The 25596-nt window shown below is 41.2% G+C and overlaps 3 protein-coding genes across 5 annotated transcripts in view; 2 read left to right on the forward strand and 1 right to left on the reverse strand.

Annotated features, from left to right (window-relative positions):
* The window catches only part of LOC141773450 (cytochrome P450 3A30-like), a 302943-nt gene extending 290002 nt beyond the window's left edge, over positions 1-12941 (forward strand). Inside the window, exon 14 of the transcript XR_012595115.1 lies at positions 12905-12941. The gene's annotated coding sequence lies outside the window, so the exon portion shown is untranslated. The remainder of the gene's footprint in view (positions 1-12904) is intronic.
* The window catches only part of LOC141773446 (melanopsin-A-like), an 87454-nt gene that overhangs the window by 17424 nt on the left and 44434 nt on the right, over positions 1-25596 (forward strand). The window lies entirely within an intron of this gene.
* On the reverse strand, positions 19919-24458 carry LOC141773627 (uncharacterized). Of its 3 annotated transcripts, none has more exons than XR_012595166.1 (3): positions 24204-24458; positions 20248-23966; positions 19919-20010 (listed from the first exon to the last, which is right to left on the reverse strand). XR_012595166.1 is itself a non-coding variant. In XM_074645490.1 (3 exons), exons 2-3 carry the CDS (start codon positions 23766-23768, stop codon positions 19954-19956), a joined length of 3189 nt encoding a protein of 1062 aa, XP_074501591.1. In that variant the 5' UTR covers positions 23769-23966; positions 24204-24458; the 3' UTR covers positions 19919-19953. The 3 variants fall into 3 exon arrangements, 2 of the variants coding, with proteins under 2 accessions (XP_074501591.1, XP_074501590.1); XM_074645490.1 differs by having other exon boundaries at positions 20637-23966; XM_074645489.1 differs by having other exon boundaries at positions 19919-23966.

Genomic DNA, 25596 nt, shown 5'->3' on the forward strand with positions numbered 1-25596 from the left:
ATAAAAACTGTGGAATACGAGGATTTCAAGAGAATGCTCAAAACAGTTGATCCGCGGTACGAGACACCCAGCTGCAAATATCTTTCCAACACGGCCATTCCACAGCTGTACTCGAATGACTGAAAACAAAATTCAAAACGTCCAGTTTTTTGCAAACAACAAGTGATTTATGGTCTAGTCGCACTTCAGAACCTTATTTGAGTCTGACCATTGATTTTATTAAAGACTGGAAGCTGTGCAGTGCGTGTCTGCAAACAACATACAGTACTTCCACACACAGGGGAACTCATAGCACAAGGCCTGAAGGGAGCGCTTGTTTGTTGGTGACTGAAAGAGGAGAACATGACCTGCATGACCACAGACAGTGGGGCTAACATGGTGAGGGCCCTGGAGCTCAACAGTCGGACTCGTCTGCAGTGCTTTGGGCACAGACTTCACTTAGCTGTCGGTGAGTTAAACTTAAATAAAATATTCCTGTTGGCATTCAGATAAGGCATTGTTAATTAGAATAACAAAAGGCTGCAGTAATATGAATAAAATGACTAGAGATTACTGTGGGAACACTGGACAGAGTAAAATGATGAAATTGGTCTTCAATTTAATTTACATTTGATTTAATCATACATATATATACAGCGAGATGGATCCTCTCGAATGGTGGAAAATCCATGAGGGAAACTTTCTGAGGGTGAGCCAACTAGCTAGGAAATACTTATGCATTCCAGCAACAAGTGCTCCCTCTGAGAGAGTATTCAGTACTGGTGGTAATATTGTAACTTGCCAGAGGGCAACTCTGAAGCCAGATAAAGTTGATAAGCTGGTTTTCCTGGCTACAAATCTGTGACTGTGATCTGTCATAGTTTGTCATCTTTTAGAAGGAGATACAAGTTGTAAGGAGACGTGAAACATGTGTTCTACAGCTGCTGGGTTTTCAATAATAAAAAAATAGAGATAGAGAGAGAGACTAAAAGAGTTAGTTTACATTTTACCTTTTGAAGCCAATGCTCATTTGGAAGTTATGAAAAAGTCTCTGATTGTACTTGAAGACTAGACTGTGTTCAAATTCCTGTTGAATGTTCATACTTTGCAGAGTTAAGCACTTGATTAAAATCTGTTTGGCCTTAATGATCTGTTATTCTTTTTCCTTATGTTTTATTAGCTAATAGGGCTGGATTTTTTTAAATGGGGAAATTAGTTTGGTTGTAATGTTCAGTAACTTGCAAAATTGTCTTTAAAGCAAGCATGAAAACAAATCGTGATAAGATCGTGGATCGTGATCCTGCCTGAAAAAAAATGTTGTTCCATTTTCTACTACTTTATGCTTCTACTCCACGACATTTCAGATACTTTAAATACATGAAGCTGATAATACTTCTATACTTTTACTGCTGATACTTCAAGTGTGTGAAGCTGATAACACTTTGGTACTTTTATTTAAGTAGAATTTTGACTTGTAGTGGAGTATTTTTTAAGGCTGTCAATCGATTAAAATATTTAATCGCGATTAATCGCATGATTGTCAATAGTTCATCGCGATTAATCACAAATTTATCTTACATTTTTTATCTGTTCAAAATGTACCTTGAAGGGAGATTTGTCAAGTATTTAATACTCTTATCAACATGGGAGTGGGTAAATATGCTGCTTTATGCAAATGTATGTATATATTTATTACTGGAGACTTGTGGATACCCATAGAACCAATTCACTGATCTGGAGGTCAGAGGTCAAGGGACCCCTCTGAAAATGGCCATGACAGTTTTTCCTCACCAAAATTTAGCCCAAGTTTGGAACTTCTTCTCTCTAGCTTTAAAACTAACCTAAAATCACAAGTTGCGTTAATGCGTTAAAGAAATTAGTGGCGTTAAAACAAATTTGCGTTAACGCGTTATTATCCCGTTAACTTTGACAGCCCTAATTGTTATGTTTACTTAAGTAAAGGATCTGAACACTTCTTCCACCGCTGATAAAAAAGCTGAAATCAGATGTAATAATAAGGTTTATTATCAGCTTATGAACATCAAGAGCTGGAGGTTCTTGTCCAACAAAATACATAAACTTTGCGTTCCTGTTGATTGTTATCCAAATAAACTTTTAGATTGATGTCTTTCTTTCCAGGCAGCCATCGGTTTAGTTTAATGCGATCAACTTCCTACAAATACAGTAGATTATCCACGTATTATTGCATTTTATTTTGTGTCAATGTCATGCAGTAATGCTGTTATGGAGAGTTTTTCTAACCGTCCACGCTGATATATTCAAGAACATTCAAAATTAGAAAATTAAAATTAAAGTGAGACAACAAACAATCAGCAAACAGACATGGTGAACAGGATGATCTGAATGCTGTTGGAGTTTCAACATAACAAGAGAAGCTGTTGTTTCAAACATGTATTTTGGAGACGAAAATCTGACCTGTGAACGTTTTCTACACATGTAAATACTTTTAAAGGTTAACTAATGAGGCAGATGTGGCTTGTCTGGACCTCGGAGCCACCGGTCCATAGAGGACGTGGGAACAAGTCAAAAGCAAATTCTAAACCTCTCCTCATACTGATAATCTGTAAATAATCCCCCCTGCTGGCCCCAAACATGTGTCTTTCAAACACCAAAGGATCCTGGTGTCATAGAAGCTGCTGTAATTAGAATAAAGTCCTGATCTGTTGACTCTTCTCTGAGGAATGAAGTTCACAGATGGGTCAGGTTCAAGAGGCCTGCTCATAATCCAGCTAACTGAACCAGCGAACCGGTGTTTTTACAGGTTTGATATTATATATATATACAGCATGTTTCTGTCTCTATTCGCCATCTTCAGTGGAGAACTGGTCCAGCTGGGTTGTCTTGGTCCAGATTTTTCCACAATCAGTGATATAAAAAAAGTAAAAGTTTTTCATGTTAGTATGCTAATGCTAGCATTCATCCTGGACTGGGGAACAATGAGCAAAGCTTTACTCTGCAGAGCTGGGTGTACTTTAAAGGCCAGGATAAATTTCTGGTCACAGCCCGCGGGCAACTCCAGGGTCTGAGAAGTGAAGCCAATGAGGAAGTGCCTTAAACTTGCATTCTTTTTAATAACCAGCAGGGGGCAACTCCTCTGGTTGCAAAAAGAAGTGTGATTGTATAGAAGTCTATGAGAAAATGAGCCTACTTCTCACTTTATTTATGACCTCAGTAAACATTGTAAACATGAGTTTATGGTCTCAATTGCTAGTTTCAAGTCTTCTTCAATACAGCATGATGTTCATTTAGTAAATGATGGTCCCATTTAGAGTCAGATAGACCATAAAGCAGGGGATGCTTTAGGGCTTTTAGGGCTAAATAAACTTCGTCTTCGCAGGAAACAACTTCCGTAGGCAAGAAAACTACTTAGTTAGGCTTAGGAAAAAGATCAACTTGGTCAGGATTAGGCAACAAAACTACTTAGTTAGGATTAGGCAACAAAACTACTTAGTTAGGTTTAGGCAACAAAACTACTTAGTTAGGTTTAGTAAAAGATCATTGTTTGGCTTAAAGTAACTCCGGAAGTGGCGTTACTTAAGTACATAAGTTACATGACTAATACATCAACATTGACTTCTGGTTTCACACGGGACACAAACGCTAGTCTCCTGGGCGAAAGTCTGGTATTTTTTGACCCGCCCATCCAAACCAACCTCCTCCCACCACGGCGTTCACCGCTCTTTATATTTCCTGGTACACGATTACGTGAATTACACACAAACTGATTTTGTGGGATATACACAAATTACAGTTACTTTTCGTAGGTATAGCTACGAACAGTGTATGAGACCTGCCTGACTTCGTATATTCAGTCTATGGTCACAGCAGAAAGTGGCACAGTGATCTTTGTCCTCTGGAAATATGTGGCGCTAGAAGCTTAGCGACGTAGGGACTAGTCGCAGTGCTAGTTGGTGAACTACTGTAACTGGTTAGCTAACCGCTAACACACTAGCCAGCTGGGAAGGGAGTGTAGGCTATACAGTATGTTCCCACGGTTTCACTGTATGTTCCCCAGCTCAATGTTGTCTTACTATGACACATTAAGAATACCTTTCAAAGGGTTTTAGGTTCTCAGCACCGTATGTTTCCCTGGGTCAATATGTTGAAATCTCCCACCTACAGCTTAGAGCCTACTGATGTTATACTCCTTGAAACCAGAAGACTTTCGACACTGATATCTCCACAGTGGCTGAACGGATGTTTACCATTCAAACTGCATTTGAAATGCCCATCTCCCTTCCTTCTTTTGCAATTCGAACTGCAAAGATAGCCCTCAACACACACGCTCAAAACTCAACACAAGGCTGGACGGACTCAAAACAGAAGATGAGCAATAGAAGGACTTTGAGAGGACGGAGCTCTGGAACGATACATTAGTTTACGAGGTTCAACTCGCCGCGATCGCCTGAGTCTCCCCTTTCAAACCATAACTTGAGACTCTATGATAAAGTCATGGTTCTCAGTGGCTAAAACCACTTGACTCATACATTTATGAATGAAGTTTGAAGAATAACCCAAAATTAGAATATGGTACATTTGAACATACAACAGGGGCGGCTGGTGACTCCAAAAATTGGGGAGGACAGGATGAAAACCAACCCACGGCGTCATGTTATTTTAAACTAGTTGGATACTTCTTTCTATTTTCTTTCTTTATTAAACAACAGAACATAATTCACATTCAGTATAACAATAACAAAAGAGCAAGGGGTATATCACACGAGACAAAAATATTAAAACCTACATATATTGAGTGGGTTAATAGCCTTTTTCTGAGTTGAATTACAAAGTGGTTTCACATGTTGCTCTACATCCTTCAAGAAAAAACAAAAAAAAGGTATTGTTAAATTTATATTTAAGAATAAAAGATTAAAAGAAAACATAAAATGTATTATAAGAAAATATTTTTTTTTTTTTTTTTAAAGAAACCAAACACCACATTTTCCCATAACAATGTCTTTAAAAATGTGATCAATGACAAATCTGTAAAGGTCTTTCTGTCTTTTTTCATTTCTGCATGTAGTGATTCACTTCCTTAACCATTATGTATTTATGAGGAAGCATCCAGACCTTCTTCCAATACTCTATATATCATTTACAAACTGATTCCAATGTGACATGACGCACACGTTGAAGCATTTTAATTCAAATGTATTAAAGGTCCCATATTGTGCTCATTTTCAGGTTCATACTTGTATTTTGTGTTTCTATTAGAACATGTTTACATACTGTAATTTTCAAAAAAAACTTTATTTTCCTCGTACTGTCGGCCTGAATATACCTGTATTAACCTTCTGTCTGAAACGCTCCGTTTTAGCGCATTTCGACGGAATTGCAACAGAATTGCATTGCAAGGCAACAGCTTGGGTCCATGCGTACTTCCTGTCAGCTGATGACATTCACATACACTGCAACCAGGAATAAACTGGGACACATTTAGAATGTTTATGTTTAAAAAGGGTCAAAATATTGTATATTCGTGACATCACAAATGGACAGAAATCCTGATGGCTTGTGGATTGAGCGTTTCGATACTTTCACAGTATTTATATAGGACTTAAGCCTGCTTTAAAATAATAAAAAAAAACATGAAAATCTGACGTTTTTATAATATGGGACCCTTAAAACATGGGAGAAAAATATTTTATAAATGATACTGAGATTTGGTTATGGTTTATTTCAACCAATTCATCTTTTTAATATTTTGCCTTTCAAAAAAAATAGAGGAGCAACCTCCTCTGCCTCTATGAACCAACCTCCACTGACATACAATAATGGTTTGTAAGTAAAAAATGGACTTGGTAAATGGACTTGCAGTTATATAGCGCTTTTCTAGTCTGCCAACCACTCAAAGCGCTTTACACTACATGTCAGCATTCACCCATTCACACACTGATGGCAGAGGCTGCTAAGGTGCCAACTTTGCCCATCAGGATCTAATCTAAATACTCATTCACACACCGATGGCTATGCCTTCAGGAGTAATTTGGGGTTAAGTGTCTTGCTCAAGGACACATCGACATGTGACCCGGAGCAGCCGGGGATCGAACCACCGACCTGCTCTACCCTCTGAGCCACAGCCGCCCACTACCGCCCACACAAGAACAACTACTTATTTGTTTCCTTTGTCAAACTTGATATCAGCCTTGAGTTGAAATACTGATTGAATGGCAGTAAAACTGAGAGATGTGTGAGGTGATTCAGAGGCTAGTGGTGAGGACCTAAGAATAGCATAGTTGTCCCTCCACTTTTCATCCATCCAGCAGTTTAGTTTCTGCACGGCTACAGACTTGTAATCTTGTCTCACATGTAGATGACGTCAATTCAAAGTATTTCTACGGCTCAGTGGGTCTCAGAATGCACAGCTCCGCATCAGTCCGCCTGAAGCAGAAGCCTCGTGTAAATAAAGTGTTGTGTCTCTGTGTGAGATCTGTCAGGTAGCTGCGAACCCAACTGATAAGCCTGGTCTAGGGATGTCCATAATTAACCGTTTAACCGTTAACCAACATTAAGCATTTGAACCGATTAACACTATCGGTTAAAACGGTTAAAAGAAATATTAATAATGAACTCAAAGCTGAGCGGCTCGTCACTTTAAGGAGAAAAGCTGGTCCACCTTAACAGCCCACCTTAAGAGGCGGAGCCGGAGTTGCAGGATACAGGAAGTTGGCTGCGGTCTCTCCAGCTCTCTTGAGTGGAGTGGAGGAGTTGTAGTTTCATAGCATTTATTCACCGACAAATAAACTGTCCACACACTGCTACACCTACGATCACAGCTAGAACACCAACAACAACCTCACACTCACCACCAACACACACACACACAGTCTGTTGGAAACTCACTAAAGTTACTCAGACTACGTGTGCGGTGGCGAGCACGAAGCCTCCGGCAATGCTAGAGCTGCTAACGTAAAACAAATACACACACTGTTTGTTGGTCACTCGCTAAAGTTACGACGGGCAGACACACAGCTGACAACCTGCTAAACTAAACTAAATGTGCGGTGGAGACTTTTACTGGGAAAGTGGCTGCATGTCTGCGACACTACACGCAGCATCGTAGCTGCTAAGTTATAGGTGCAACGAATATCTGTTGTGCTCCTGCAGCTGGTACACCGCTGCATGAGAGACACAAATCTTGTCGGTTAACGGTTAATAATTGGTTAATGAGGTTTGGTTATTGGTTAAGAAAATCTTTCAAAATGAGCATCCCTAGCCTTGCCTCATCAGTGCCTGAATTGGACCAAAAAAGGTGCCAGTACCCTACTGTCATTCAGCAGTTTCATGATAACATGATCATTGCATGTGTCTTGGATATATTTATATTTATATTTATACGCTTATCTTGGTAATATATATCCTACTTCAAATTTATTTTTGCATGTATTTCTTTACATACATTTCCACGGTTTGTCCATAAAGGTATTTGGTTAATACAAATTGTTTATGTAGCTCTTCAAACAAATCAAATTGCACACAAATATAATATTGCATATATTCTAAAACCAACTGAAAATATTATAAATGTTGGCCTGCAGATTATATTGGATAATGAGAAGGAATACCAAGTCAATAATGTTTGGGCAAGGCTAAGCAAGACGCAGCCACATCAAATGTCACCTTGAAGTAGGATACAGTGTGTCAAATCAACATAAATTGAGTATAAGACATATTATTTCAATTTCTTCCTTTATCTTCTGGAAAATCAACATTCCTCCTTTGCAATAATGGTACATACATAGCATGACAGAATAAAGAGGGAGAAAAGAGAAAGCATGACAATAGAATTTAATTTATTTACATGGTTGCATTGGCTCAGGGCTGAAAACATGCAGGCCTTCAGTGCGTTGTCATCAAAGCAGATGAATACCATAGTAGAGCAATAGTTGAAGGATGTGCCACCCAGTAGTGCAGCAGTCAGGTGCATTGTGCCCATGGTGCCGCCACAGTAGTTGGCAGCTGACGGGGGAGGCTCGGTGTTGGTTGGTGCCGCAACTAGTACCGACAGCCTCGGAGTCATTTGCACTGCAGCTAGCTTCTAACAGCAACAAACTAATATCCTTAAATTCTGAAGCAAACCTCCGCTAATTAATGCGCTTTGATGCGGACTGAATGAATGAGGAAATAAAGCAGCGTGTCTGAGCGTCGGTGAGTGACTGTCGTCTGTGTGTGTGTGTGTGTGTGTGTGTGTGTGTGTGTAGTGGGGGGGAGCGATCGGGATTGTGTACGGATCCTGCAACAGAGGAGGCAGACTTTGTAAGCGACTTTTCAGGAAAGCAAGCCCAAAGTCACTTATAATAAGCAGACTTTGCGACTCTTCTTCTCTCCCTTCCATGCTGGCCTGCACAAGCCCACGAGCTTCTCAGCCAATCCCAGCGGGATAAATGACCTGCCTTCCGTTTCAACTATACTCTCTCTCACACATACACACGTAGGCAAAATTGTTGGTACCCTTCCGTTAAAGAAAGAAAAACCCACAATGGTCACTGAAATAACTTGAAACTGACAAAAGTAATAATAAATAAAAATTTACTGAAAATGAACTAATGAAAATCAGATATTGTTTTTGAATTGTGGTTCAACAGAATCATTTTAAAAAACAAACTACTGAAACTGGCCTGGACAAAAATGATGGTACCCCTAGAAAAGATGTAAAATAATGTGACCATAGGGACATATTAAACTAAGGTGTGTCCTGTAAATAGCATCACAGGTATCTTCAAACTTGTAATCAGTCAGTCTGCCTATTTAAAGGGTGAAAAGTAGTCACTGTGCTGTTTGGTATCATGGTGTGTACCACACTGAACATGGACCACAGAAAGCTAAGGAGAGAGTTGTCTCAGGAGGTTAGAAGGACAATTATAGACATTCATGTTAAAGGTAAAGGCTATAAGACCATCTCCAAGCAGCTTGATGTTCCTGTGACTACAGTTGCACATATTATTCAGAAGTTTAAGGTCCACGGGACTGTAGCCAACCTCCCTGGACGTGGCCGCAAGAGGAACATTGATGACAAATCGAAGAGACGGATAATACGAATGTTAACCAAAGATCCCAGAACAACTTCCAAAGAGATTAGAGGTGAACTCTAAGGTCAAGGTACATCAGTGTCAGATCCCACCATCCGTCGCTGTTTGAGCCAAAGTGGACTTCATGGAAGACGACCGAGGAGGACACCAAATCATAAAAAAGTGAGACTGGAATTTGCCAAAATGCATATTGACAAGCCACAAAGCTTCTGGGAGAATGTCCTTTGGACAGATGAGACAAAACTGGAGCTTTTTGGCAAGTCACATCAGCTCTATGTTCACAGACGCAAAAATGAAGCATCCAAAGAAAAGAACACTGTACCTAATGTGAAACATGGAGGAGGCTCGGTTATGTTATGGGGCTGCTTTGCTGCATCTGGCACAGGGTGTCTTGAATCTGTGCAGGGTACAATGAAATCTCAAGACTATCAAGGCATTCTGGAGCGAAATGTGCTGCCCAGTGTCAGAAAGCTTGGTCTCAGTTGCAGGTCATGGGTCCTCAAACAGGATAATGACCCAAAACACAGCTAAAAACACCCAAGAATGGCTAAGAACAAAACATTGGACTATTCTGAAGTGGCCTTCTATGAGCCCTGATCTAAATCCTATTGAACATCTATGGAAGGAGCTGAAACATGCATTCGGAGAAGGCACCCTTCAAACCTGAGACAGCTGGAGCAGTTTGCTCAAGAGGAGTGGGCCAAAATACCTGTGGACAGGTGCAGAAGTCTCATTGAGAGTTACAGAAATCGCTTGTTTGCAGTGATTGCCTCAAAAGGTTGTGCAACTAAATATTAAGTTAAGGGTACCATCATTTTTGTCCAGGCCAGTTTCATTAGTTTGTTTTTTAAAATGATTCTGCTGAACCATAATTCAAAAACAATAGCTGATTTTCATTAGTTAATTTTCAGTAAATTTTTATTTATTATTACTTTTGTCAGTTTCAAGTTATTTCAGTGACCATTGTGGGTTTTTCTTTCTTTAACGGAAGGGTACCAACAATTTTGCCTACGTGTGTACATATATTCTTCTATTACATACATCTATTTTCTTCTTACATACACATATTATTTATAATATTAAATGTACTTGATGTATGAATGTGTGCATTAAATAAAATGTATATGAAGATGAGAGTAAATGTGTGAATGTGTAAGTGAAAATATATAAATATGTGAGTGAAAATTCATGAATGTGAGGGAATATATATAAAAATGAGGATAAAATGTATCAACGTGTAAATTAAAATATATAAATATGAGAATAAAAATGTACGGGTGTAAGAATGAAAATAAATTAATGTGCGAGTGAATATATATGAATGTGAAAGGAAAATGTACAGTATGTGTGTGTGAGTGCCAGAATGAATTCTGTCTTGTACGGGCCCCCATACAAACAGCTGACAACCTCGCAGCCAAACTAATTGATGTGGTGGAGACTAAAGTGGCTTGAATGTGTCCATGACAATGCAGGCAGCCCCGTGGCTGTAAGGTAACTCTCCTGGTGTGTGAACTGGGGACTCAGTTGTCTGTTGTGCTCATACAATGCAGCTGGTGATAAATGAAGCTGGGCAGCTTGTTAGGCACTAAAACCACAGCACAGCTGCATGCAACGCACTACGCTTGTCATTTAATTGTAATTTTTAAAACAAAATTAGCAACCCCACTTTATACCCTATGACATCACAAGTTTGAGTTTTGGATTTGGGAGCGCGTTCATGTTTACTAATATTTGTGGACTGTCTTAGACTATAGGAATAACATGTATGATTTTTGAAAATGGCCATTGGCCACTGTGTGTTTTTGTCTGTGTTTGTGTTTAATAGCATAATACAAATATTGTTGAAAAACAAACACCCTTGCCAGCTTGAGTTTATTTCATACATAACCCAAAACAAGACTCGGTCAAAACTGAGCATATGTCTGGACCGTATATGGTCAGTGTGTGAATTTGTGGCTAAATTGTTACACAAATAGTCAGTGGTCATATCTATAATGTTTTGTGAACAGTTTTTTTCCACTTATATCTTAATGTTTGATTGAAAGACAACTTATAATGAAGCAAATGACATTCAGTAATAGTGAACGGTAACATTTACTAGTCAGTATATTATACGTTTTATACAAGGTGAAAAGGTATTAGCATGACATACAGTATGCAAGGTTAAAAATATTTAAGTTTTTTATTAAAGCATGTGTATCAAAAGCATCACTGACGTTGTTGCTGCCGTATTTATTCCTAGATGGAGTGTTAATGGAGTAGCTACAACGTTAGCATATCCTAGCACTGATTGATCCAAACTCCATTCAGAAAACAAGCATTTTAAAAGTTGTTTGCTCGTCGTCATGGTAACAGACCTGACAAAGCATGAAGTTGGTGTTTTTACAAATCAACATCATAATGTTGTTATTTCTGCACCCTTTCGATCCGTTTATTGCAATTAAATCACAGCACAATCTGTTTATTTTGGGTTCATACCGCAGTAGCGACGTGTGGCTTGCTAGATACAGATACAGTATGTGAATACAGCTCGCCGCTTTGTGTGAATGCACGGTAACACAATTCGAAGCACAACATAACGTAACTTAAACGTCTATAATAGCACATGCACAACAACAGCATTATGTAATGATACATTGAACCGCTGACACGCTCCCCAGAAGACGTAAACACAGAACTGTTCTCCGCCTTTTTATTTTGAAAGCAACGACCAATGAGGAAACTCCAACAGTCTGTCAGTCAGTCAGTCAATCAGTCAGTCAGTCAGTCACTCAGTGACAAACTTTTGCATTTGTTGGACTTGCCCTCTGCGGTCCAGCCAAAAATAAAGGCAGTTGTTTTTGGCTGGACCCCCCCCAACATCCCCCCAAAAAAAGGGCGTTGTTCCCCTTTAAGGACTTCAGACAGTGCATACCTAGACTCAGGAGGTGGCAGTACACAATAAGAAGTAAAGGTGCTCATGTGGACAAAATGTAAAAGTAACATTACTCAGTACATGTGAGCATCTGGTCCAGCATTAGTACACGGCTGGAGGTGTTTCATTCCTCTCAGTGTTGGTGGAGTTATTGATCTGTGAGGATCAAACAATGACCTGAATCAGTTCTGTAATAATGCCTGTTGTATAAGAGACCATGAACACGCGCACAAGCACACGCACACGCACACACACATATGGTTGTCATGTGATGCAGCAGTTCAGTCAGCTGTGGCGTGGGAAGCTTTCAAGGCTGACTGATGAAAAGAGGACACACACATAGGAACACCATCTAAATACATGAACACACACACACACCATACTTTTCTTTCTTTTTAAATTGATAGCAGCCACGTTGTTCATAACAGTAGTTTTAGCCTCGTTATCTCAAAGTCACAGCTGCAACTAATGATTATTATTTAATTCTTTCCAGCAATTTACTAATTATTTCTTGTTCAGTTCATTCAGATTGTCTCAGTAAAAATAGTAAATTAGAGTCCAGCCGTCCTCGGCTGCAGAAATAAAGAGAAAGTGTTTATACTTGTGTTTTACTGAATTTATTCAGCAGCTCTCTCCGTGTCACTTTGAGTTAAACATTTTGTTTCTGTCTGTAGTAATTTGTCTAATTGTTCATATCCTGAACATTGTAATAATCAATTTGGCAAAAGCACAAGTAAGCTTTTAGGGATTATTTTTTATTATTTTATTTTATTGACATCCCTCTGTAGAGTCTGGTGCTGTTTGATAGATTGACAGATGTTTGTAGTTTCAGCTTCACATGTGAGTCTGTATAATGTAAAGTCATGTTAGGCATCATTACAATTTGGTTTAAAGGGACTGTTTGTAAGAATCAGAAATGTCTTGTTAACAGCGACACCTGTGGCCGTTCAGTCAACGTAAGTCAGCGTCCTGTTGCTCGCGCTTGTGCTCGCTCTACATAGACATGAACGAGCATCGCTCAAAATAGTGAGGAGACACACGTCAGCCAAAACCACAATATGACTCTATATTTAAGCTTTTCCTGCTTTAGCCTCCCGACCGCGGCCGGAGGCAACAGGGGAGACACCGGAGTTTTGGTCGGAGACGATAACATCTCTCTCTGAGGAGCCCCGTCACTTCACAAGACACGGGAAACCTCTGTTGGTCTGGAGGAGCTGCAGCAGTTATGTCTGCGCAAACGTCCACTGTAGATTCACTAGATATTCTCAGAGCTAAACTAACTCTTCTGCAGTGTGTAGTGTGCGCGCATGCACGTGAGAATGGAGCAAAAGAGCGAGAACGAGTGCGGTGTGTGAGTGAAGGCAGGCAGAGGAGCAGAGTACAGCAGAGACTCCGGTCCTGGAGACCAAAGCTACGGTCTCCCCCGCGTCCTCCGACCGCGGCCAACACTGTTTAACAGACGGGCTTCACTAGATACAACCAAGAGGTTTTGGTGCTTCACTGTAGTTTGTGTTGGAGTCTGAGTCTGAACAGCGTAGCCACACGCGAGCGCGCATGGGACACCGACCAGCAATGATTTATACGTGTAAGAAGTTACAAACAGTCCCTTTAACTGATGTAATTGTTATGATGTCATCTTTTGTCAAAGTATTGATTCATGTTTTTACAGGGTTGTCAGCAACCTTAACCCAAACCATTAGGAATAGGCTGAGATGTTAAAGCAAAGAAACCAAAACGAGAGAAATAACAGGGAATTAAAAATTGTTGTTTAAATAAAGGTAGTTTGACTCTTATAGGAGTGATAATATAATTCAAAATAAAGATTCTGATATTTTTGTATATATACCATAATTCCCCTCTACAGTAATGGAATATTTTCATCCTTTGCAGATCTTTGCCCGGCCTTGTACACATGTATTTGTTTCTTTCAAATCAGACATTTCGTTCCAAGGCATCGAACACTAGATGACCTCCTGGAGCTCGATCTGCAGCGAAAGTGAATCATTTCCATCATTTACACCTAACTTAAAGGTCCAGTGTGTAGGATTTAAGGGGATGCTTCAGCAGAAATGGAATATGATACAGTGGAAACAGCTTCTAGTGATCACAGTTACAGTGATCAACCGTTTATATGGATCAAAAAGCTTCGGACTAGGGCTGTCAAAGTTAACGCCATAATAACGTGTTAACTTAAATTTGTTTTAACGCCACTAATTTCTTTAACGCATTAACGCAACTTGCAATTTTTAGGCTGTAGCGAGCTACGTTTATGAACTAGAGTGAAGATACTGACATCATATGAAACTACAACCTAAGGAATCCATCGGTACCAACCATGTCATACTAGCTCGTTGCCAAGGAGGCTAAATAACGCTCCAAACCTGGGCAAAATTTTGGCGAGGAAAAACTGGCATGGCCATTTTCAAAGGGGTCCCTTGACCTCTGATCTCAAGATATGTAAATGAAAATGGTACATTTTATATTTCAGATATATTTCTTGAAAGACAACATCTCCAATAATATTAGGGGCCTAGAAGTTGGAAGTTAATATGTTTCGTATGTAGGTGTATAATTGTGCAACCCTGTATCAGCTCATAAATTAACTTCATCGCCACTTACTGTAGACCAACTCCTGCTGCTTACCCCTACAACCTGAACATTAGGCCACCGTCCAAACATCCTCTACACAATAGAGTGCTCCAGGGATGACGTCTGAGAAGCCCCAGACCCCCTGCTTTGGTTTTGAAACCTTCTTATTTTTGAGGTCTCAAGGTTGGCGAGTATGTTAGTAAGTCTGGCTCTGAGCTCTCAAACAGCTTACAGAAAGAAAGTGAAAAGCAGCCTGAATATCCTCAGTTTGTAAAAATGTCTTCACACACACACACACACACACACACACACACACACACACACACACACACACACACACACACACACACACACACACACACACACACATGATTTAAGCCACATCAAGCCTATGATTTGAATTTTCTCCACAGGTTTTCTTCCCAGTTTGACTTTGTCTGATCCTGTTGCAATACATCAACTGTGTGTGTGTTCAGGTGGAACATGTGTAAACTGGTGGTAAACTGGTCATAAACTGGTGGTGAACTGGTGGTAAAGTTGTGGTGAACTGGTGGTGAACTGGTGGTGAACTGGTATTAAACTGGTGGTAATCTGGAGATAAACTGGTGTTAAACTGGTGTTAAACTGGTGGTAATCTAGAAATAAACTGATGTTAAATTGGTGGTAAACTGGTGATAAACTGGTGGTAAACAAATGTTAAACTGGAGGCAAACTGGAGTTAATCTGGGTGTAAACTGGAGGTAAACTGGCAGTAAACTGGAGGCAAACTGGTGGTAAACTGGAGGCAAACTGGTGGTAAACTGGCAGTAAACTGGTTTTAATCTGGAGGTAAACTGGCTGCAAACTGGAGGTAAACGGGTGGTAAACTGGCAGTAAACTGGAGGCAAACTGGTGGTAAACTGGCAGTAAACTGGAGGCAAACTGGTGGTAAACTGGAGGTAAACTGGCAGTAAACTGGAGGTAATCTGGTGGTAAACTTGAGGTAAACTGGTGGTAAATATGCAGTAAACTGGTGGTAAACTGGCTGCAAACTGGTAGTAACCTGGAGGTAAACTGGCTGCAAACTGTCGGTAAACTGGCTGCAAACTGGCAGTAAACTGGAGGTAAACTGGTGGTAAACTGGAGGCAAACTGGTGGTAAACTGGCAGTAAACTGGTTTTAATCTGGAGGTAAACTGGCTGCAAACTGGAGGTAAACGGGTGGTAAACTGGCAGTAAACTGGAGGCAAACTGGTGGTAAACTGGCAGTAAACTGGAGGCAAACTGGTGGTAAACTGGAGGTAAACTGGCAGTAAACTGGAGGTAATCTGGTGGTAAACTTGAGGTAAACTGGTGGTAAATATGCAGTAAACTGGTGGTAAACTGGCTGCAAACTGGTAGTAACCTGGAGGTAAACTGGCTGCAAACTGTCGGTAAACTGGCTGCAAACTGTCGGTAAACTGGCTGCAAACTGGCAGTAAACTGGAGGTAAACTGGCTGCAAACTGGTGGTAAACTGGAGGTAAACTGGCTGTAAACTGGTGGTAAACTGGCTGCAAACTGGTGGTAAAGTGGAGGTAAACTGGCAGTAAACTGGAGGTAAACTGGCGGTAAACTGGCAGTAAACTGGAGGTAATCTGGTGGTAAACTTGAGGTAAACTGGTGGTAAATATGCAGTAAACTGGTGGTAAACTGGCTGCAAACTGGTAGTAACCTGGAGGTAAACTGGCTGCAAACTGTCGGTAAACTGGCTGCAAACTGGCAGTAAACTGGAGGTAAACTGGCTGCAAACTGGTGGTAAACTGGAGGTAAACTGGCTGTAAACTGGTGGTAAACTGGCTGCAAACTGGTGGTAAAGTGGAGGTAAACTGGCAGTAAACTGGAGGTAAACTGGCGGTAAACTGGCAGTAAACTGGTGGTCGACTGGAGGTAAACTGGTGGTAACCTGGAGGTAAAATGGAGGCAAACTGGTGGTAAACTGGCAGTACTGGAGGTAAACTGGAGGTAAACTGGTGGTAAACTTGCTGTAAACTGGTGTTAAACTGGTGGTCGACTGGTGGTAAACTGGCAGTAAACTGGAGGTAAACTGGAGGTATACTGGTGGTAAACTGGCAGTAAACTGGAGGTAAACTGGAGGTATACTGGTGGTAAACTGGCAGTAAACTGGTGGTAAACTTGAGGTTAACTGGTGGTAAACTGGCAGTAAACTGGAGGTAAACTGGAGGCAAACTGGTGGTAAACTGGCAGTAAACTGGAGGTAAACTGGTGGTAAACTGGTGATTAACTGGTGTTAAACAAATGTTAAACTGGCTGCAAACTGGAGTTAATCTGGTGGTAGACTGGAGGTAAACTGGTGGTAAACTGGCAGTAAACTGGTGGTAAACTGGCGGTAAACTGGCAGTAAACTGGTGGTCAACTGGAGGTAAACTGGTGGTAAACTGGAGGTAAAATGGAGGCAAACTGGTGGTAAACTGGCAGTACTGGAGGTAAACTGGAGGTAAACTGGTGGTAAACCTGCTGTAAACTGGTGTTAAACTGGTGGTCGACTGGTGGTAAACTGGCAGTAAACTGGAGGTAAACTGCAGGTTTACTGGTGGTAAACTGGCAGTAAACTGGTGGTAAACTTGAGGTTAACTGGTGGTAAACTGGCAGTAAACTGGAGGTAAACTGGAGGCAAACTGGTGGTAAACTGGCAGTAAATTTGAGGTAAACTGGTGGTAAACTGGTGATTAACTGGTGTTAAACAAATGTTAAACTGGCTGCAAACTGGAGTTAATCTGGTGGTAGACTGGAGGTAAACTGGTGGTAAACTGGCAGTAAACTGGTTTTAATCTGGAGGTAAACTGGCTGCAAACTGGAGGTAAACTGGTTTTAATCTGGAGATAAACTGGAGGTAAACTGGTGGTAAACTGGCAGTAAACTGGAGGTAAACTGGTTTTAATCTGGAGGTAAACTGGAGGTAAACTGGTGGTAAATTGGCAGTAAACTGGTGGTTAACTGGCTGCAATCTGGCAGTAAACTGGCTGCAAACTGGTGGTAAGCTGGAGGTAAACTGGAGGCAAACTGGTGGTAAACTGGAGGTAAACTGGAGGCAACAGGTGGTAAACTGGCAGTAAACTGGAGGCAAACTGGAGGTAAACCGGAGGCTAAGAGGTGGTAAACTGACAGTAAACTGGAGGTAAACTGGCAATAAACTGGAGGTAAACTGGAGGTAAACCAGTAGTGTCCCGCTCTAAAGTTCAGTGTCTGTCTGTATTTTCAAACAACAAGGGCTGCGTTCCTCTGCATAGTTTTTACTTTTACTTTTACTACGTCCTGCAGCTGCCCTTACAAAGTATGTACTATTGCATGCAGTATGCATACTATTGGGACAAATTACTTTGACCCTCTTGCTCATATATCTGCTGCATGGAGGATTGTGGGTTAGATTAGCTGCAAAATTATACTACAGAATGCGACTGGATATCGTAGAACATCCTGGTATTTGTGGCATATACTGTATTTGACATACTGTGTTGGGACATATTAAATCTGTTTCTTTCATACTAAATACTAGTATAGTAGTATGGCTATTGGAACGCACAGGAAGTCAGGAAAAAAAACTCCAGAGAACAAAAACAGAAGAAGAATCACCTCATGTGTCAATATGTTGGGTAAATTTATTTGCCATCGACAGGCTGGCGACGTCTTCATCACCGCATGACTGACAGCAGTAAGCTCTGTTTTTAAAGGATCCTGTGATCACCAATCAATAGAAAACAATGAAGCCCACAGGAAGATTTTACACACACACACACACACACACACAGAGGAAAAAGAGGGCTGATGGGAACTGGAATTGACATATCATGCTGCCTCGCTCTTAATCCTCCCATCATGCACTTGTCGCCTCAGTCTCTTTATCTCTGCTGATGGTTGTTGACCCGACATCACAGCTTGGCTGCTCAGACCAGCAGACACACTAAGAAACAAACAACAACACACACTAAGACACCCCACCTCTATCAGTCCCTGTCAAGAGGTGAACTTCCATTGCAGAGTCTTTAAATCTACAGAGCCTCCAGATGTAGGTGTCATAACATGTTGATGGAGAAGCATCATTTACCCCCCCACCCCAGGTCATTAGACTTGCAGAGATGGAGCCTATTGTATTTGCTTTAACAGTGTTCTTTACAGTGCAGGGGTTTGGGAACATCAACAACAGAGTTATTGAGTGACGGGTTCATTATCCAGATAGAGACAGAGCACAACGCGTCATAATCTGAAAACCACGCCCACCAGAGTACGCTGACCAGACATCTAGGTATGTCTGGGATTGTCCCGGTTTGTCCAGGATGTGAGGGTGAGGAAATTTTCTCAGCGGTTATTAAACCGATTACACCGGACATTCTACAAGAACAGATGACGGTTAATATGCGTTAAGGGGTGAAGTTGATAACTAAAATAATGATGGATGACAATGAAGTTAGTTGTTAGCAAGCTAATGTAGTTAGCGATGGCACTTGCAAACAGTACTGTATAGCTTTCTGATTTATCCCCATTCCACTATAACACAAGGTCCCATATTATAAAAAAGTGAGATTTTCAAGTTTTTTATTATAAAGCAGGCTTAAGTTCTATATAAATACTGTGAAAGTATTGAAATGCTCAATCCACAGGGAAATACACACAGCCTCTATTCAGAAACTCCATTTGAAACAAGCCGTAAGGATCTCTGTCCATTTGTGATGTCACAAATATACAATATTTAGACCCTTTCACAGATTTAAACATAAACATTCTAAATGTGTCCCAGTTTATTTCCTGTTGCAGTGTATGTGAATGTCATCAGCTGACAGGAAGTACACATGGACCCAAGCTGTTGCCTAGCAACGCAATTCTATAGCAATTTCGTCACAATTCCGTCGAAATTAAAACAGAGCGTTTCAGACAGAGGGTAAATACAGGCATATTCAGGCAGACATTATGAGGAAAATAAAGTTTTTTTTTAACATTACAGCATGTAAACATGTTCTAGTAAAAACACAAAATACAATTATAAACCTGAAAATGAGCATTATATGGGACCTTTAACTTACAGAAATATAGTTAGACTAAAACTGACATTTGGACAAAATGCTTGCTGCACATGTCGGCATACTGAGTGTCAGGATCCCGCTGCTTTCCCATTCTTCCTGCTGATGTCTTGCTTTTGTCTTCTTAAAGTCTCAGTTTTTTGGTTTGGCAGCTTATGAAAGCTCCGTTCTGGGTTCGTTACCCTGTCGCAGCTTTTAGGCATTTTTTTTAGCTGTTTGCTGGCAGACAGAATTGACAAGGAGGCACCTTCACACAATACAAGGTCAATGTACTGTTCTCTGTATGTGTTTTACTTCCAAAGTGTTAACATAAATAAACAGCCAGCCAAACTCCTTTTCAAGAGCCAGGAAGTGAGCGTGCTTGCTCCTTTAATGACTTCTTTCACAGCAGGTCAAGTCAAGATGACACATTGAATTGGAGTGAAACTAGAAAAGAAAATACAAAAGATGTACTTAATGAACTGCTATTACAAAAACAGGTAAATATAAATAACCTACCATTAACTTGTGAATGCAATAGGTATATAACAGGTAAGTATAAGCAGTAAAGTTGTCTTATGAGCATTAACACATAAAGTTATTATATTTCTACAATCTTAGAAAAATGCCCGTCAAAGTCATTAATATCAATTCTCAAGCATGTAAAGAACATATATCACTTACAGCCATTGCTTTCTGAAGGATTCATATGCAGGATTACACTGGATTCAACATGAGAAACTATACAACTGCACCCATGTTCTCTCTCTGTTTTCAGGTCTCCTCTATACTTCCTACTTCCTGTTACCCACTTCCTGTTTACACTATCTTTCCAGCCTTCAAAATAAAGCTCAACAATCTTTTCTGAGAATAACAATACAAACACATTTTTAACAGTCAACTTGGTCTTTTTAGCATTTTAAACGCACTCAGGGCAGAACACTCCCCGTCTGGCATTTACTGGTGCCACAATTGTTCGTACTTGAACTTTTACTTTCTTTTGGCAAGAGCAAGACAACATCAGAGATAGGCCTCAAGAATGTCTTTAGTTTGTCACGCGATGTTGTCCTGACCTCGATTTTGCGGACCTGTCCATCACTGCTCGGGAGAGTGGAGGTGACAAGACCCATTGGGCACTCGTTGCGAGGCGCTTGACTCTGTTTTAGCAGCACTATGTCTCCAACCTCCAGGTTCCGACGTGCTGTGTGCCACTTGCACCTTGGCTGAAGAGTATGGAGATACTTGCTTCTCCATCGTGGCCAAAACTCATTTGCTAGTGGCTGCACCTGTTTCCGCTGACAATTGAAAAGATCCTTTTCATAGAAGCTGCCGGCTGGAGCAAGTACACCTGGTTTTTGGGTTAGGAGCATAGCAGGCATCAGCAGCATTGGAGAAGAGGGATCAGTGGAGACAGGGACTACAGGTCTCACATTGACAGCTGTTTCAGGATCCACTAGTTTGAAAGACTCATGTGTTTCAGGCTGGTGTGGTTTGTGAAGGAACTCTGGTCCTGTAAACCACATGGTGTCAGTGAGTGTTGATGCAGGTACAGACCTGTTGGCGATCCAATAGTTTTGCTCATCTCTCTGGACCTCTGCTTGCATGATCTCCAGAAAGGTTTCATCCTCGAAAGACAAGGCAGGTTTGTTGTCGTTCTTTGTTCTCACAAGCACAACTTGTCCAAGTTTGTCTTTAGCAGGGACACCAGAAGCAGGACAGTTGGACAGATGTGTGGGGGTACAGTGTCTGTGCTCCCCGCCGTAGCCTACTCTCTCCTTCACGCTGATGTGATTCTGACAGGGCGTCAGAAAAGATGGACGTCCATTCTGCAGGACATTGGTCTTAAAAACAGATGCAGTGGGCTTGTAGGCACTGTCGATGCAAACCTTCCCTACAATCACCCACCCTAAGTCCAAACGCTGGGCAAAAGGGGCGTTGTAGGGCCCATTGATTTGTTGTCTCACCTTGTGAACACGTATGAGGTCTCTCCCCAGTAGGATTAAGATCTGGGCTTCAGGATCAATCTCTGGGATGTAAGGCACCACAGACCTCAAGTGAGCATGGGAGCGAGCGACCTCTGGTGAAGGGATTTCTGATCTGTTGCTCATGATCTCGTTACATTCAATGAGTGGAGGTAAGTCCAAACACACTTCACCATTCATTGCTTCGATCTGAAAACCGGCTGCCTTCCTTCCAGTCATTTCAGTGGTTCCCGCACAGGTCCTCATCAGGTAAGGTGCAACGCTACCATTGACATCAAAGAGCTGGAAAAACTCAGATCCGGCCAGCGAGCAATTGCTCTGGTCGTCGAGGACGGCATACATTTTGACTGAGCGTTCTCGTTGCCCTTGTGGGAAAACTCGCACCAAACATATCTTTGCACACGATCGCGCTGGGAGACCTTCTCCGCAGACCTCAGTGCACCTGGAGGTTATCTCTGGAGGAGAGCTGTTTTGCTGCTCTGTGTCTGACTCCGTTGCAGGAGACACAGCAGGTGAGCCGGTAGTATCTGGGTGCATGGCTGTGCAGTGTTGATTACTCTCGCACTCATTGCATTTCAGTTCCACTGGACATTCTCTGGCCATATGAGTAGCAGAGCAACACCTATAACAACGTCTGTGTTCTTTTAGTAGTGTCTTGCGTTCTGTCAGTGGCTTCATTTTAAAGGCTCTACATTTCTCCAGAGGATGAGATGTATCATGAAGTGGACAGAACTTGGCCAGATCAGTACTATTTTTCCTGTCTGTTGATGATCTGTGCAGTGAGCTTGAATCTGCTGTTGCTGACACATCTGTCATTTTCACAGATATAGTTGTCTTCACACCATCATTCCTAGCTGTGGGCCTTTCATTGAGGTAATGGCTGCGGTTGCTGTTCGTCAAGACGAAGCTAGGATCATTTCTGGCTTTTGCCTGACGTCTGACAAAGTCACCAAAGAAAGAGAAAGGTGGAAAGGAAACCCTGTATTGTTCTTTGTAATGTGAACCAGCAAAAAGCCATTTTTCTTGTAAGCCTTGCGGCAGCTTTTCAACAATGGGGTTAATTCCTCGAGGTGTGTCAAGATAGCTCAGTCCTGGAAGGTACCCATCCTCCTTGGCTGAGAGTAGCTCCAAGAGCAGGTCGCTAAGTTCTCTTAGCTTGATGTTATCTTTCGAAGTGAGATGAGGAAAGCTGTCCAGTCGCTTAAATAAAGCACTCTCTATCACCTCCGGGGTAGCGTAGCACTCTTGGAGTCTGGTCCACGATAATTCGAGTGCAGCTTGAGGGTTGGTGATGTGGACAGCACGTATTCTTTTAACGTGTTCAGATGACTCCTTTCCAAGCCATTTTACAAGTAGACTTAACTCCTCACTGGCTGTTAACTCTAAATCCTGAGTGGCATTAAGGAAGGAGAACTCCCATGCTCTGTAGCTCTCGGGCTGGTCATCAAATTTAGTGAGCCCTGTGGTTACCAACTCCCTGCGGGCGAGATACTTGGCAAAGTCTACCATGTTAGCAGCTGGAGCAGTAGAAGAATCCTGTGTGTTGTTTCTTGTAAAACTGTTTGGATAGCTTGCTTGTCTAAATGAAGGAGAGCCCTGCTCCAAATATGTTTTAAAGGAAGACTGGGGGTTCTGAGGGTGTGAGCTTGGAGGCTTAGGCAGATGTGTCTGGTGCTCAGGTGCTGGAAGGTACTCACTCTGCTGTGTATCTCTTGTGGACGTGACATCACAGTGGTATGCAGGGGTTAATTCAGGGGCTTCCTGCTTTGTCAGCGGCGTTGCCTCTTTAAGGAGAGGAGGGGCTTTAACTGGAAGGGGTGTGGCAGGTTTAAAGCTGACCTGAGCCTGATGTTCCAAGTAGGCCTCTGTACGTTGTCTTATTGCCTGTGGTGAGACGCTACTCTTGGCGCTGCGCATATCCTCACATCCTGTCCCTGCTGCAGCTTCTAAAACTTCAGCCTCTGCGTTGGCAGCAGCAGCTGCTGTTTCCAGTTCTAGTGCTTCCAAATCTACCTCTAATGTAGCCTTTTCCAAATCCAATTTGGCTCTTTGTTTTTTCAATTTCAACTCCTTTTGTGTGAATGTGACCCTGGTGCGGGCAGCTTCAGCTTTTGCTCTAGCTTTAGCAGCAGCGCTTGCTACAGAAGACTTGGAGGAGGATGTGTATTTGGAGCTGGACACTGATGTCACTTTCTCGTCTTTTTCTGTTGCTTGAGCTTCCATAACTGCGGCTGATGAATCCTTCTAATTCATGGCTTTTCACTGTACTGTTCTCTGTATGTGTTTTACTTCCAAAGTGTTAACATAAATAAACAGCCAGCCAAACTCCTTTTCAAGAGCCAGGAAGTGAGCGTGCTTGCTCCTTTAATGACTTCTTTCACAGCAGGTCAAGTCAAGATGACACATTGAATTGGAGTGAAACTAGAAAAGAAAATACAAAAGATGTACTTAATGAACTGCTATTACAAAAACAGGTAAATATAAATAACCTACCATTAACTTGTGAATGCAATAGGTATATAACAGGTAAGTATAAGCAGTAAAGTTGTCTTATGAGCATTAACACATAAAGTTATTATATTTCTACAATCTTAGAAAAATGCCCGTCAAAGTCATTAATATCAATTCTCAAGCATGTAAAGAACATATATCACTTACAGCCATTGCTTTCTGAGGGATTCATATGCAGGATTACACTGGATTCAACATGAGAAACTATACAACTGCACCCATGTTCTCTCTCTGTTTTCAGGTCTCCTCTATACTTCCTACTTCCTGTTACCCACTTCCTGTTTACACTATCTTTCCAGCCTTCAAAATAAAGCTCAACAATCTTTTCTGAGAATAACAATACAAACACATTTTTAACAGTCAACTTGGTCTTTTTAGCATTTTAAACGCACTCAGGGCAGAACAGTCAATGAAGAGCGATGAATTGTTTTCCCCTCTGGTGTGGGCGGGACTTAATTGCACGCTATATTTATAGTTATTCAGTATATTTACTATCTCTCTATACTTGTTGAAGATATCCTCCATTTGTTTGTGATACTCTTTCAGTCAGTGCTCGAAGTGGGTCGGTAGTCACCGCTACGCAATACCGGCACATTTTACTCCTTGGCGTAGCGCGACTTGCTCTTATGTATCGGAGCTTCTCACAAGCTGCCGCAACTCTTCTCTGCCCTCTCCATATCAGGTTCTCTGGGAGACTCATAACGGCGCAGCGCCAGCGTATTTGCGCCACGCCTCATAAGCCGGATGAACATAAAAACTATGTGGGGAGAATCTGGACGAGCCGACGCACGGCACGAGGGAGAATGAGGATGCTGTAATTTATCAATTCAATGTTCACGTCCTTTTTGTAAAATAATGAGTGAACTGTTTGTCATAACTTTTTATATTTTTGAATAAATATAATAAATTAAACATTATTTAGAAGTTGTCTGAATCTGCTCTTTTAGGGCAAACATTTCCAGAAGCATTAAATGTTCAGACAAAAGCTTTGAGAAATATTAAAATAATCATTTAACTCGTAATAATAATGGTCCAAAATTATGTAAAATTGCATAGTTTTAAGTCAAAAACCTTACAATTTTCTTTGGGGAGGCCCCCCCTAACCTAATATCTCCTAGTACCTTTTATTCACTGTAGAAATTCAGAATGTGTCTCTGTATAATATGTAGGAGCTTCCTAACTGGGCCACTGCTCCTAAAACCTGAATGATACCCTACTATAGGCTACAAATAACACAGGAAAACACTTTAACTATTAACACTATAAACACACCAACTTAACCCTATGACGTTTCCAGTTGGAATATTATTACTAGTATCATAGGCCTACTATAGAAGATGCACAGTCCAAGGATAATAATAGCAATAAAACCACAGCTGATTATGACTGACACAGTTTAACATGTTTAAAGAAATAAGGAATAAATAGGAATAAGTCACAAGAGACCGGCCGATACACACGCCAACATGTGAATAAGAGAGTCCTAGCACTTATTTTCCACTTGAAGCACTGCTTTTCAGTCAAACAGCAGAAAACAAGG

Source organism: Sebastes fasciatus, chromosome 9 (assembly GCF_043250625.1).
Source record: "Sebastes fasciatus isolate fSebFas1 chromosome 9, fSebFas1.pri, whole genome shotgun sequence".
Lineage (NCBI taxonomy): Eukaryota > Metazoa > Chordata > Actinopteri > Perciformes > Sebastidae > Sebastes > Sebastes fasciatus.